The sequence below is a fragment of the Hesperophylax consimilis genome, chromosome 3 (genome assembly GCF_061612785.1).
Source record: "Hesperophylax consimilis isolate HC1 chromosome 3, BYU_Hcon_1.0, whole genome shotgun sequence".
NCBI lineage: Eukaryota > Metazoa > Arthropoda > Insecta > Trichoptera > Limnephilidae > Hesperophylax > Hesperophylax consimilis.
The window spans coordinates 19,124,265-19,137,839 of record NC_142838.1 but is presented as its reverse complement, the minus strand read 5'-3'; the positions used below and the strand labels follow the sequence as shown (position 1 = coordinate 19,137,839).

At 36.0% G+C, this 13,575-nt stretch overlaps 1 protein-coding gene across 1 annotated transcript in view; it reads left to right on the top strand.

Moving 5' to 3' along the window:
- Window positions 1-13,575, top strand: part of Utx (Utx histone demethylase) — a 118,667-nt gene that overhangs the window by 86,447 nt on the left and 18,645 nt on the right. Inside the window, exons 4-9 of the mRNA XM_089649009.1 lie at window positions 3,020-3,195; window positions 4,766-4,894; window positions 7,723-7,948; window positions 9,654-9,914; window positions 11,428-11,512; window positions 12,667-12,855. Of these exons, the coding sequence (XP_089505135.1) occupies window positions 3,020-3,195; window positions 4,766-4,894; window positions 7,723-7,948; window positions 9,654-9,914; window positions 11,428-11,512; window positions 12,667-12,855 (1,066 nt within the window). The remainder of the gene's footprint in view (window positions 1-3,019; window positions 3,196-4,765; window positions 4,895-7,722; window positions 7,949-9,653; window positions 9,915-11,427; window positions 11,513-12,666; window positions 12,856-13,575) is intronic.

Genomic DNA, 13,575 nt, shown 5'->3' with positions numbered 1-13,575 from the left:
CAAACTGAGACGGAGACACGAGTAACAATATGTTTTAGATTAATTTATTATTTTGGCTTATTTTATTGTGGCATGAAGCCTTTCTTTTGTATTTACTCCTCAAGTCCCCGTAGTGAGCGTTCAAAGATGGTATTTAAATATAAATGTTAGAGGGAGCGCGCTTGTATTAAAAAATGATAATAATTAAGTGAAAATGGTAAAAATATTTAATAAAACACGTCTCGTTTGAAATAGAGCCAAAATCTCTCGACAAATGCTTTAGTTGCATTTAAAGATACACTGTGAATTTTTTCATCCCTATAACATTTTAAATAACAGTACAAAATGTGTTTTTAATCATTTTTGGAGCTTACTTTGCGATTTTTTTCTATCGAGTGAATTTCATATAATTAACGTTTCGGCTTTGATTTGCAAACAAATGTTTGCATATTATCCTAAAAAATATATGTATATATATACTTTTTTGAAACTTAAAATCTTAAAGAGTTAACGAGAAACTTGTTATAAATCGGTAGAAATTGGGTATGCTGGAGCCTAACTAACTAACCATCACGCCGTTTCCCCGCAGGGGTAGGCATTGAGGACGAACCGCCAAACTCGAAATGGTATTCCAATGTCTGCTCGGATTTTCTAGTATTACTATTTTTTGTCGCTTCCTTCTGTCCTTAAATTTTGTGACTTCAATTAACATTAACAAATATGTGCTATTAATTACGAGCCTAATGAAGCCACCAGTCTCTTAGAAAACCTGCCAAACGGCAAAACCGAGCAACACCACACTGTCGAATCCCCGATTGCAGTAGTGCCATCACTTGAGCTGCTTCGTCAGCAGTGGTGTCCTTTTTAAGTCCGTTTCTTCAACATTAGGATAGCGAATGACCTACATTTTACAGCTGCTCCTTTTATAGCCTAGGAAAATAGCACATTTTCTTGCACCATGTAAAAAGTATATGCTCAACATTTTTTTAACGTACTGTACTCGGAAAATTTGTATCGTTCATGAAATGAAACTATTGTCTGATAAGAGGTCGTTAAATGTACTTTCAATCGATATCAATATTGTTTGGGTTAGATGTGTTGGCTCGGGGAAACTTACGCTTGAAACTGATTTTCGAAGATGTGCGATTTTTGTGACGCCTAGTGTATATTGCAGTAACATTATTGTCTATTTTATTGCACTTGGCAGCAGCGTTGTTGGCAACCTTTTACGAGTGGTGATGCATAAAGATAATGCTAATTCTGATGTTCCACTATTATTGATTAGTAAACCTTTAAATTCCGATGCACGATGCACCTGAGCTGTAATCTTGAAAGGCCGTGTGCTGGGCGACACGTATGCACTTCCCTTGTATATAATATTATAGTATAGAGTATTCACCTGTTATAGAACCTCTTTACCGAACTTATTAACTAAGTAAAGGCAGGTGCCTCGTCAGGTGATTCCCCTTAAAGAACAGCCGGCACTTCACCTGTGTTATGTAGGTACTATTAAATTTATATCACTAGTTAAGGGGGACCCTGGCACGTTCTTAACTCTCATTATTGCCTGATGTTTTAAGCATTTCATTATTTCTTACGCCGCTGTTTTTATTCTATTCTACGTGGGTCGATTGAATGAAACCGTACTTTTTACTTTTCCCTGTTGTCTCGTGGGTACGCAGTCGAGAGATTAATAATTTATTGTTAGGAGTAGGCCCATCGATGTTTGTTCAATGTTATATTCAACGACGGGAAGTTTTACTTTATATATTTGCTGTTACGAAACGTAAACGTTATAACAATAACCTGCCGATTTAAAAACGAAAGTTCAGACATGTGTGTGGGAGAAAACTCTGGATTATGACGTACTTCAAAGTTCACCTACATTTTGTTGTTTTGTTGTTTCAATGGACCCGGACGTTTGCTCGTCGATCAAAGTGCGAATAATATTTATCAGTTGACAGAAGAATGAAAGTTTCAATAAATTTATGAACGTATCGATCTCCGTTGTAACTTCTCCCCTTCTCAAAATTGACGCACACAGAAACATAACTTCAGACTGAGCTCTCGGCGGTAGGAACATATACATTATAGATAATATATTATGATAAGTCTGATTAAAAAAATCTTCTGCCGATGGAAGCTTTATTTTATTTTTATTCCGTTATGTGTTTCGTTTTGAGAAAGAGGAAAAGTTTACAACACAACGGAGTTATGACGAAACCACTTCAACCCAGGAATTAAATCGGCCTCTTATTTATGTATTACTAGCTGTACCCCGCTACGCGTTGTTGTGGCTTAGTCTGTATGTGCAGATAGAGAAACAATAGTACGTTTTGCATTTACGTCCTACAGATGGCGATGTTTTTTGTCAAAAGCATGTTTGTCCAACAGATTTCGCTGTTTTTAAAAAAAGCATGTTTTTAACTCTCACACGTGACATCTAGATTACATAGGTATATAAAAACACAGGCGTATTCGCATGAAACGTTGTGACAAAATTTCAAAACAATCGGTGTAGAACTTTAGGAGATTTAAGATTTTGAACGAACGAACATTAAAATTTTGTATTTATATAGATTGTTAAATGTTTTCGAAGTACATAGTTACACAGAGTAGAATGGCTCATGACATAATTCTATGGGAGGATGGATACATTATAATATTACATAAATAGCAGGCCAACTTGATTTAGTCAATTGGTTTGGGGTGGTTTCGATTATACCCTTGCGGATTGTCTTTATTGGCGATCGGTTAACGAAATTACGTTTCTTTGCATAATTAAGCTGGTTGCGAAAGGGGCAATTAATTGATTGTAAGCAATTCCACGAACACTCGCACGATATGGAGCCACAAACCCTGTCACTGTCACAAGCGGTCTAGTACCTAGATCTAGAACTAAAGAATGTGCTTGAATGTGCTTGCTTGTACTGCGCAGCTTTAACCGAAATTATTCGGAATTTCCTACCAAGATCAGTGTACACTATCAAGCGCATTCTCTAGTTTGGCAGAATGTACAGCCGTTGAATTCGTTGAACAGGGCGATCAAGGCGCTGCAGCAGCTTCTGTACTGCTGGCCCGGCTTCGCCCGGGCGGCCGAGGCGCAACTCCGCCTGGGGCTCATGTACAAGGCGCTTGGGCACTGGAGGCCCGCCACCAAACACCTGCAGCTGGCGCTCAACGACAACTCGGAGACCACCTTCACCAAACTGGATGGTGCGGACACTAAATACATCTCATGCTTATTTTTTATAAGATGTTATCAGTACTGCCCTGGCGAGAGACCATCATTTAGAAATAGCTTTTCATATTTTTTTTTTTTAAAAGAAAGACAAACATTCCCGGGTTACGAATAACCCAACAATGTTTGAAAATCTCCTACTACCACCACAGAAAGCCGAAAATGTTGCTTGTGTTGTGATGGAGGACTTAGCCAGCCGAGGAATCGAACACGCGACGCTCGGGTGAGACCCAAGCGCTATGCCCACTCAACCACTGACCGGTCTGTATGATATGTACGATATGTTTAGTGACTAGATCTCAACAGCCAGGTATTATTCCTTTTTCCCATGTCCTACCCCGTCCACTTCCTTCACTCTCTCAACATTCCCCAAATGGGGGCCCCATAGTTCAACTGGCTTTCGGCAGTTGGAACTTTGTGTAACTTTCTATGATAAAATGATCAGGGTCACCTCATAAACATCATGTGATGAACTGAGAATTTATCGTTGTATTGGCTATGATTTACTGTTTTACTATCTTCGCAAGACATTTTCTATGTTTCCCTGTAGGATTTGTTTTATTTGGCTTGAAAAAGTATTAAGTAAGCTTCACGTCAGAAACTAGATTAGAAAATACTAACAATCCCGGAATATCAATACTATCTCAGAATGTTTCAAAGATCACTCCAGCAAGTGCTAATTTTAAAATATCGATCTTCTTTTCGCAGAATTTTTCAAAGAACACATGCATCGGTGCACTGGTACAAAATGAAAGTCGTGGTCAAAATCGAACAATCCTCATTTTTGAATTTCGAACTTCTGATCGGGTAGAACTCGAACAATGATAATTTTTAAATTTCGAACTTCTTTTCGAGCAGCCGTCTCCACCTCCACTATCAGCCATCAGCTGTTGTCGTGTACGCCCGGCGGACTCGGACAACGGGTTTCGTATTGCGGTAGGTCGCGCAAATTTTTCGCGTAGCACATGCTCCCCAGCACAGTGATCCGTCTGTTTCCTTGCATTACGCAATTTCGCCGACAGTAGTTGTTCTTTGCGCAATTATTACTATCATTTTTATCGTTCGCGATCATTGCGCTCTCATTGCAGCGAGATCGTGACATGATACCGACTTGGGTTGGTTTTATCTTCGACGCGATCGAATTAAATAAAATTGAAGATTTTCGTTTACACTTTAAAATAAATGCTTTTTAAACAGCTGCAAATTTTTTTTTACAAATATTGCCTTTTGAGATAATGACTTCTAAAATGACTACCTATATTTTCTTGCTTTAAATTCCAATAATTTCTATTTTCGCGGTGAATTTTAAAATTCGATTGGGATATTTCAACTTCCGTTAAATTAAATTAAATTGACGATCAGCGCCGTTTTCAATTGAACGGGCCCCCTTTGAATGTCGAATCTCGGTCCGTTTCAGAGTGTAATCAAATGTGACGAAGTTTAAAACATTAAATCATCCATATTTTTTGATAATATTTCACTTTGATATCGTTTTTATAAACCTAATTAGTACCGATATTTATTAGTATTTTTGTCTGTTTTCAGTGAGATTTCACATCGCGCACACGTACGAAATCCAGGGACGCAGCAAGGCGGCCAGAGATGCTTATGAAGCCCTCCTCAAGGAAACGGACATATCCATCGCCCTCAAAGCAGACGTCTGTCGACAGCTTGGTGAGTGCAAATGTTTAATCCTCTACCATAATAATAATGATTGAATAATTTCTATATCTCCGTTTTCGTGAGAAAATTACCTTAGCCCTTGAGGTGATTCACACAAACGCGCTCTACAAGTTATCCAATTATCATTATTAAGGGCGCTTAACAAATTCATTTATATATTTAACATATTGATTAAGTTAATCCCACAACTTGTATTATTAGCCTACTGCTTTCGATGTATGTCACTTGAAATAAAATGAATAGATGCAGTGAAAACGAATTCATTTTAGGCGTTCAAATCAATGAATCGATTGATATTATAGATATTGTATAAGTATCGATATTCCCGCCTTTCGCATAAGCCGACTAAATCTTCAATATGGCCGACTATCAATTCCTCCTTTTGTCAGTGTTTTCTTTTACCAAGAGTTGGTCAGATTCAGATACTCGATAAATGAATATCCATTTTCTTTAATTATGTGAAATCGGCACGTTACAGAGTGGAAGATATTATCAGTATCGCCCTGGTGTAAGACCACCATTCAGAATTGAAACGTTGCTTGAAATGGCTTTAGCCGTGTTTGGTGATCAGATCTGAACAGCCAGGTACTTCCCCACCTTTCTCTCCCCCATCTCCTTCCCACCCTACAACCTTTCGCCTCACAAAATTTCCCAATTGGGGATGCCATAGTCTCACTGGATCCAGACGGTAGGGAGCTGTCGGGACTCTTGTGCGGTATTAAAAATTGGAAAAAATTATCGAATTCCGCCTCACGCTTAATTTGCAAAAAAATTATAAATATTACTTGGTTTCAACTTAATTACTAAGAGATCATTATTTATGTCGGGGGAGATGGTAAAAGATGCTTTTAAGTTGCTTTTTTTGATATGTTATGTTATGTTTGAAGGTTAGGAAATACACATAAATTATTAAAATAACCCAAACTAACAATCCCAAGACCTATTTTGTGCATCCCCCGACTCAGAACTTCGAAAAGTAGAACGTAAATAAAGTTTTACTAGAGTTGAAACTATGTGACCTTTTGCTAAACAAATTACTTATTGATTTTGTTTATTTAGATCAGTGTTTCTCATACTTACAAAGAGTCGATTTTGTAGTATTACCTTTTTTATTTGAGCTTTCGTTTTCGAGCAAATCGAATCCGAAGTTGGAATTTTTTAGGTCAAATTTGGAGAAAAACGTTGAATGTTGAATGTAGTAGACTAGGTTTCATAAGTTATTTTAACCTTTTAGCTGCCGAAAAAAATTGAAAAAGTTTAGAAATAAATCGTAATCTCCGGTTCTCTATGTAATGTAGATTAACCAGTTTTCTTCTTGTACTACGAGTTTCCAGATACCGTGAATATACAGTTTAAAACAATAAAATTATACAATTTCACATAAATTTAAATAAAAAATGTTGTTTATGACAATACAGTAAACAAATTGTTCCAGCAATGATTAGCTAAAAATTGCTTGCTGTGAATAAGACGAGATTCCAACATACAATTTCATAGGTGCTGGGGTGAAAATTCAGTCTAATGGTGCTTCAGTCCCTTTGTTCTTGAGCGACTCAAATTAAACTGTTTCTCTAAAACTAAATGCCCTTGTGACATTTCTATTGTTTTTGTTTGTTAGGATTTGATAGATAAAATGTTTATGTCAAGTTGACATCCGCAATTTCATAAAATCTGCATAAATTAAAGTGATCAAACTGCTACAACTGTTCCAGCAACAATAAAAAATTCAAAGCAAACGTCTCGGACGACCACCGTGCTGATAGCATCAATTGCACATACAGACAAAAAATGCTTCAAATCGCCAAAGAGAGAATAGAATATGAATAAAATTGCACAACTACTTATTAGTGATAAAAAAACACATAGGCTCTCAACAATTCCGTCCTCCAGAAAATCTAACTCCAACAGTGAAACAAACAATGTCGATTCACGGCTACTAGTGAATTTATTATTAATATTTTTTCGATATGGATGAATTTGTGATAAATGCTGTAGATAAAACCATATCAATAGTCGAAAGAATATATATATCGGTGAACGAAACGAACAACATTTTAACTAAAACTAGTTAACATAAGTTTACTCTGTAAATAGATTAATTATTTGATAAAAATTTTTAAAAAATATATATGTTTGCAATTACTTTCGGTATGATATACACAGAATTAGACATTTTAAATTATTCCATGCAAATTACGTCAACAATGTATAAACATAATTTCTAGTTCAAGATGGCTATCATTTATAACACAAAAAACTTACGACTGAAATTTTTTCACATCTCTAGTACGTTAATAATCTTAGGTCGTAGATATGTCTATCTTACCGCGGTCATGTCCGAAAATCCCTTGACATGATAGTGTTTAACTCCTTTGTCTGTATAGCAAAGAGAAAGAAAGGCGATAGCTTTGGGATAAAACTAGAAGTGACCCACGCTAGGTACGTACAGCAGCTTCTCATTTGGAAGCTAGATGGCACTGGAACTCTCTTTTACTGTACGAATATTAAAAATAAATTAATAATCGGGTAGTTCGTTAAATCCTTCTTTATATTAATACTATTGCAGCATATTTTGGGAGGTCTTTGACCAAAAGACCTTCATTGACGAGCCGCCACTGCTAAGGTACCATCCTATATTAATACCTAGACTAGACTCAGCAATTGTTTTTTGGGTACTAAGAACTTATTGTTGGCATTGGCATATAAAACATTTTTTCAAACTCATCTCAAAATTTTATATTATGGTGCTTAGGCCCTATTTTATTACAGGACAATTGATACTTTTTCAAGCAATCTAACCTGGACATGAATGTTACCAGGTTGGCTCTACCAGTCCGTTAGCGGTCTAGGGGAACGAGCGCTGCGAGAGCGGGCTGCCGCGTGGTGCCTGCAGCGTGCAGTCAACGCCGAGCCTGCATCAGGCCAGGGCCTCTACTTGCTGGGCCGCTGCTTCGCTGCTCAGGGAAAGGTCCACGACGCCTTCATTGCCTACCGAAACTCTGTCGAGAAGTCCGAGGGAAACGCCGATACATGGTGCTCCATCGGGTGGGTTTCACTTTTTTTCTTCCCATTTTAGACATTGGCCTCCAGTATAACTTATAATTACGGTAAAAATGTTACTCATGATTACGGCACACAATAATACTGCCCAAGAACAAGTCTGAAATGAATCCCATAGTGCATTATGAATATCAGTGCATATGGGACATATTTCTTCGGTTCATACAACACATACTAGTGGCGCCAGAATGGTAGACCTGCAAATCTTGGGAATCTACTAGCTGTCTGGGTGCACCTCGAAGATGATATTTGTTCACATAAAAATTTGCACAAATCTTTACGAATTACTGAAGATGTTATTTTTTATTTAAAAAACAACAAATTTTTAAAATGGGATTTTTTTTAACTTACGACATTATATTCTTTAGCATATAGACATTTTAATGAATTATATCTTGTTGCTAGGTCACTAATTTCTGGTTCAGTGATGTTATGAAATTCCTTTAGGCTTAGGAATATATAAGGAACGTACTTCTTATAACTAGTGATTCCGGACATTATTTGGAGTAAAAAATGTAAACGAAATTTGGGTCTCCGGTGACTTTTTTGGCTGTTTTTTTTTTAACCAAAACATAAAGTAATGGATAGTTACGGTTGAGGTTAGGAGTTAGGCAGTTACCGACATGTGGAAGAAATTTATTTTGCATGGTTAAAAAAAAACATCACAAATACCAGATTCTAAATTTTATTTTCATTTTTTTCTTCAAATAATGTCAGCGATCACCGGTTAAATTAAGTCTATTATGTTCCCTTTATAATTTGGAAAAGTCCAAAGGTTTTTTCCTAATATCTGAAAAAAATTCTTGCTTTTTAATCTTCTATTGAACTATCATTTCTCCTTAAATGTTCGGGTTTGTAAAGCAAATCCTCAACATGAGTAATGTACCTGTGAAATGAAAACATAACATAAAGATTTCAATGTTCTGCATTGTACGCGGCACAATAATATTATGGCATCTGAAGAAACGTGAAGTTTAGCATCACAATGCAAAAAGTGAAATTGGCAGCAATTTGAAGTTTGGAGAAAAGTAATTCCAGTCTAAAAAAAAATCATACTCCTTAACTCTTTGAATGTCAGATATGAAAAATTTGTACCCATTGAATGCCGCCTTGGCTGATAGACACATTCAGAACATCTTTTTATGAGGTTTTGCATCGTAAAAAATGAGTATAGCTTACTAAAATAAATTTTATTCGATTGGCACGAAAATAAACAATTCTATAAGAGTTCTTGCTTTTCGTTTTCTTAAAGAGGTGCCATTTTAAAATAATAACAAAGTTACTACTGCGTCATTCTTCAACACGCCCACCTAACACGCAGTTTGTGTAATTTGTTATTTGTTTTCTTCAAGGTTTTCTTTATTTTTAATTGTCAAATACACTTATTTAGCTTTATGGAAAATATAATAAAACTTAAAGAATATTTTCATATTTCTCTAAAATATTTTTCTATAACATGAGAGAAAAAAAAATCTTTGAATGTAAGTAGGCTATCCTAGGGAAACAGATTACGGTAGTTTATATACTGTTTTTATAAATATATAAACACATTATCTAGTAAGACAGTAAAATTTACAAAAACATTATTTTGCAAAAAACCAGTTATGTATTTCGAAAATAGAATCCACTGGCATACGGCATATCGTCAGCATGCATAATAAACTCAAGTAATTTTATTTTATGTTTCCAGGGTGCTATACCAGCAGCAGAATCAGCCTATGGACGCGCTGCAGGCATACATCTGCGCCGTGCAGCTTGACAAGTGCCACTCGGCCGCGTGGACTAACCTGGGCATCCTGTACGAGAGCTGTCTGATGGCCCGCGATGCCTTCGCCTGCTACCTGAACGGCTCCCCGGGCGGGCGGCATACGCAGGGCGGCGCGCTTACCCAGCGCATCGCCTTCCTCAAGGGCCACCTCGCCACGGCACCCATGCCTTCCATCACCAGCAAGTGAGAACCTAACCTAACCTAACACCTACTAACAATTCCTTATTTATTATTAATAAATCTCAGAAACTTATGTTGCACTCTCTCAGGTTTTTACTTGATGAATCTTATAAAATGGAGCCCAGATTGTTGAATTATATTCTACATTGCCTCTCTCCAACCCAGTGAATGGTTAATTAAAAAAAATCAGAATTTCATTAAACCGTCCTCAAAATAAACCCCAAATATACGATTGTTCCCTGTTTTACGATCGACTATATGTTGGGCCCGATTCCCCTAAAATGAAAGTGAATTTCTGCATTTATTTAAATAAGTTTTCAGTTCCTGGCAAATTTGAGTATTGAAATATCATCCTTTCATCAGCTTCTATCTTTTGAAATTAAACTTTCATTTACCCATGGGTCATTCAGGCTTTCTTTTATTCCATATTTGTCATAAGCATTTACTTGGTGGCTCGTCATAATTTACAATAAAAAATATACTGTAATATATAATCTAAAACAAATTTATATATTTTTTATTGTTTTCTTTTATTCTTTGCTTGAACGGGCTGGGCTGGTGAGGGGGATAACATCATTATTTAGATGTTTTTGTAATAAACTCTTTAGGTTGCCTCCAGTATGCTTCTACACTTTGGTTGGAGTGTGAAAGAAGTTCTGAATCAATTGTTTTTGTTTTGTAAAACCTTGAAACTTAATGTTTTGCCACGTCATGTTTCTGATATTACAATTTTTTACGATTGTTGTATGTATCCTGCATTTATGAAACTCTTGCTAACTGCTTTAGAGTTTGTTTGTTTTGGTGAATAATTCTATCTGGAGTTGTTATCAAGTTTCTCTTTTCCGTTGATAATCTTATTTATTATGAGACAATCAATCTTTTCCTCTTTCACATTGAGTTATTGTATCTTACAGTATCCTTTGTTTCTCTACCTGCGTTTAAAATGAACATCCTTTTTTACAGGGTTAACTTGTCCCGGTATATTGAAGGTGGGATATTAGCCGGGTACAATTCTCCTCCTGAGTGACGTGAGATACATGTTGATATCATTTAGATATTTGTGTATTGCTGAATTTAAATCTAAATTTATTGCAATAAATAACTAACAAATACAATAGGCTTTTTTGAATTTCAATTATTGTCATTTTGTAGAGTCCATTGGTCTCTCTATTAATTTGCCCTTTTTGAAATCGGGGTAAATATTATTATTTGATTGAATCATTTACATGTGCCAGCGTTTTTTAATGTTTTATAGAATGTGTGAATATGCAATAATAAAACGTTTATACATTATAGGTATATATTTTCATGTGTAACTAAGCTAAGCTGTGATCATTTAATCAATTTTAAATCACAAATTACCCACAAAATCAAGTCAAAAAGAGTGTTGTGCAAAATTATTATTCGTCATTTTTGTCCTTTCTACAAGTCATCACTGAACAAAGTTTTAAGTTAAAGTAATATTATTATTACTGCAATAAATTTTTAAATACTAATGTTGCTATTTTTATCATAGACGGCGTCAACTACCATCAATAGAAGAGGCATGGAATCTGCCCATATCGGCAGAGATGTCTTCGAGGCATCCAAAACCCCACCAGGTAAATACTCCATTTTCAACTCCATTTCTGAAAGGTTCTTCAACATAGCTTCGCACATACTTATTTCCACACTGATCCCCACATGAAAATTATATCAGAACCCATACGGAAAGTCTATGCTTAGCACTATAATTTTCATACCTACGATTTCAAACAGTTTTCCATAAATACATTTCCATTGTCATTAGAGAAGACACAATTTACACATTTTATACAAATTTCACATAATTGATCCAAAAATTATATCAGGACTGAGTCAATCAGATACTCGCTTGTACCTAGATTGGATGCAGTTGTAAATACTTTCCCAGAAATTGTTGACATGTTCAACTACATAGAATATAGTTACAAAAAGGCTATAATAGCGTATCTGTTAAATAATTATAATAGATATTTTTTATTAGCTAAATTTACTGCATGCTTACCGTTGCCCTATTTTATTATATCAGAAGTATGTAAAAGCACTACTACGGGCGTATAATATTATAAATAACCATAGGTCATATTTATGAAAGCATCCATCATAAAATGTCACTTATCCTCGACGAAAAGGTTGTTTTGTATAAATATTATGTAAATCAGCGATGTTCTAATGATTTGTGTTACCGAGATGTCGGTCGAGAGTAGTTTTTGCAAGTGCTAATGTTGTTTCAAAAATAGTGCATGTCTGCTGTGCCGCTTTCACGCGCTTCAAGGATATTATATTTATGTGCCTTGTTGGACTATTACCAGTTAGGCACCTTGCTTCGTCACTTACTACCAGATACATACATCACAATAATGTGATTAAATGATAGACAAAGCGTTGATTACAATAATTCATCTTCCACCTATGTGACCACTTATATGTGGTGTGTAGGTTGATATTATCTCCCCTACCGGGTCCATAATGGATTTTTTGCCCGCTTCTCTAGCATCGCAACTGTCTGAACAAAAATCTCTCATCTGCAGTCGCCCTAATAGTTATTTGAAACAATGACAGCTGCCAAATATTGCGTTACCAAACTAGATGGAAATTGGTATCAAATATAACAAAAAGTTTTTTTCTCATAGCCGACCTGTGGAAAACGCTCACTATACCGTCATCCAAAGGCTGATGATGGGAATACGGCATTCTAGTATTACCACTCTAATAAAAACATTTAAAATTATAGCCGCCAAGCAGTGGAGGTGCTCCGCCGCCCTATCCGGTGGCGAAGCGCCCAAGAGAGGGGGGGGCTGCGCCGCCCCCCGCCGCCCCTCCTCCGCCCCTGCCCACTCCACCCCCTCATCTCACCCCACAGCAGATGCAGATGCTGACTTACCTGCAGCAGAATGTGCACAATCTCAAGCCGCCACAACAGGTAAGGCAACTTCACTCACAGTAATTTTTAAAACTCATCACAACCACTTATTCCTTGAAATATTAGTCTCATCAAATTGATGTTGCTTCATATTCGACTTTGTCCTAATGGCCTATTTGTAAATCAATGATTTAGACTTCATCAGTTGGTTTATTCAGTACTGTTCTGTAAATAATTATGTAATAATAAGGAACTCTAGTGAAAAATATTATTACTTTAAAAAAAATACTTTCATGTAGATCATTAATCGCTGATTCTGAATATATAAGTTTTATTATATATTATTACTAGCTAACGTGTACCCGGCGTTACTGGGGGTTAACATTGGGAGATTGTGGACTTTTCTCTAGGCCTTTATCTAAGATGTACAATTCTGTAGTACATTATTTTGATATATCTAATGAGGTTTAGCCAGAGTTAGCCGAAATCAAAAAGTGAAAGCCAAGCGCCCGAAAATATTTTTTTTTTACGACTTTATTACAAAACATCGACTTTTCTTTACTTTCTATAAATATAATATGCATGTATTTCATATATAAACCTTCCGGAAGAAATACTTTGCAGATTTGATTAAGAATAGCGACTTTATTTCATACTATTTATAGATATGCCGAATTTATAAATCATTATTTAAAAATTAGTAAAGCACCATCACATAAAGATGCCCTGTTTAGTTGGCTCTACCAAATCTGTTGATTCTGAGGTCATCACATCCCATTT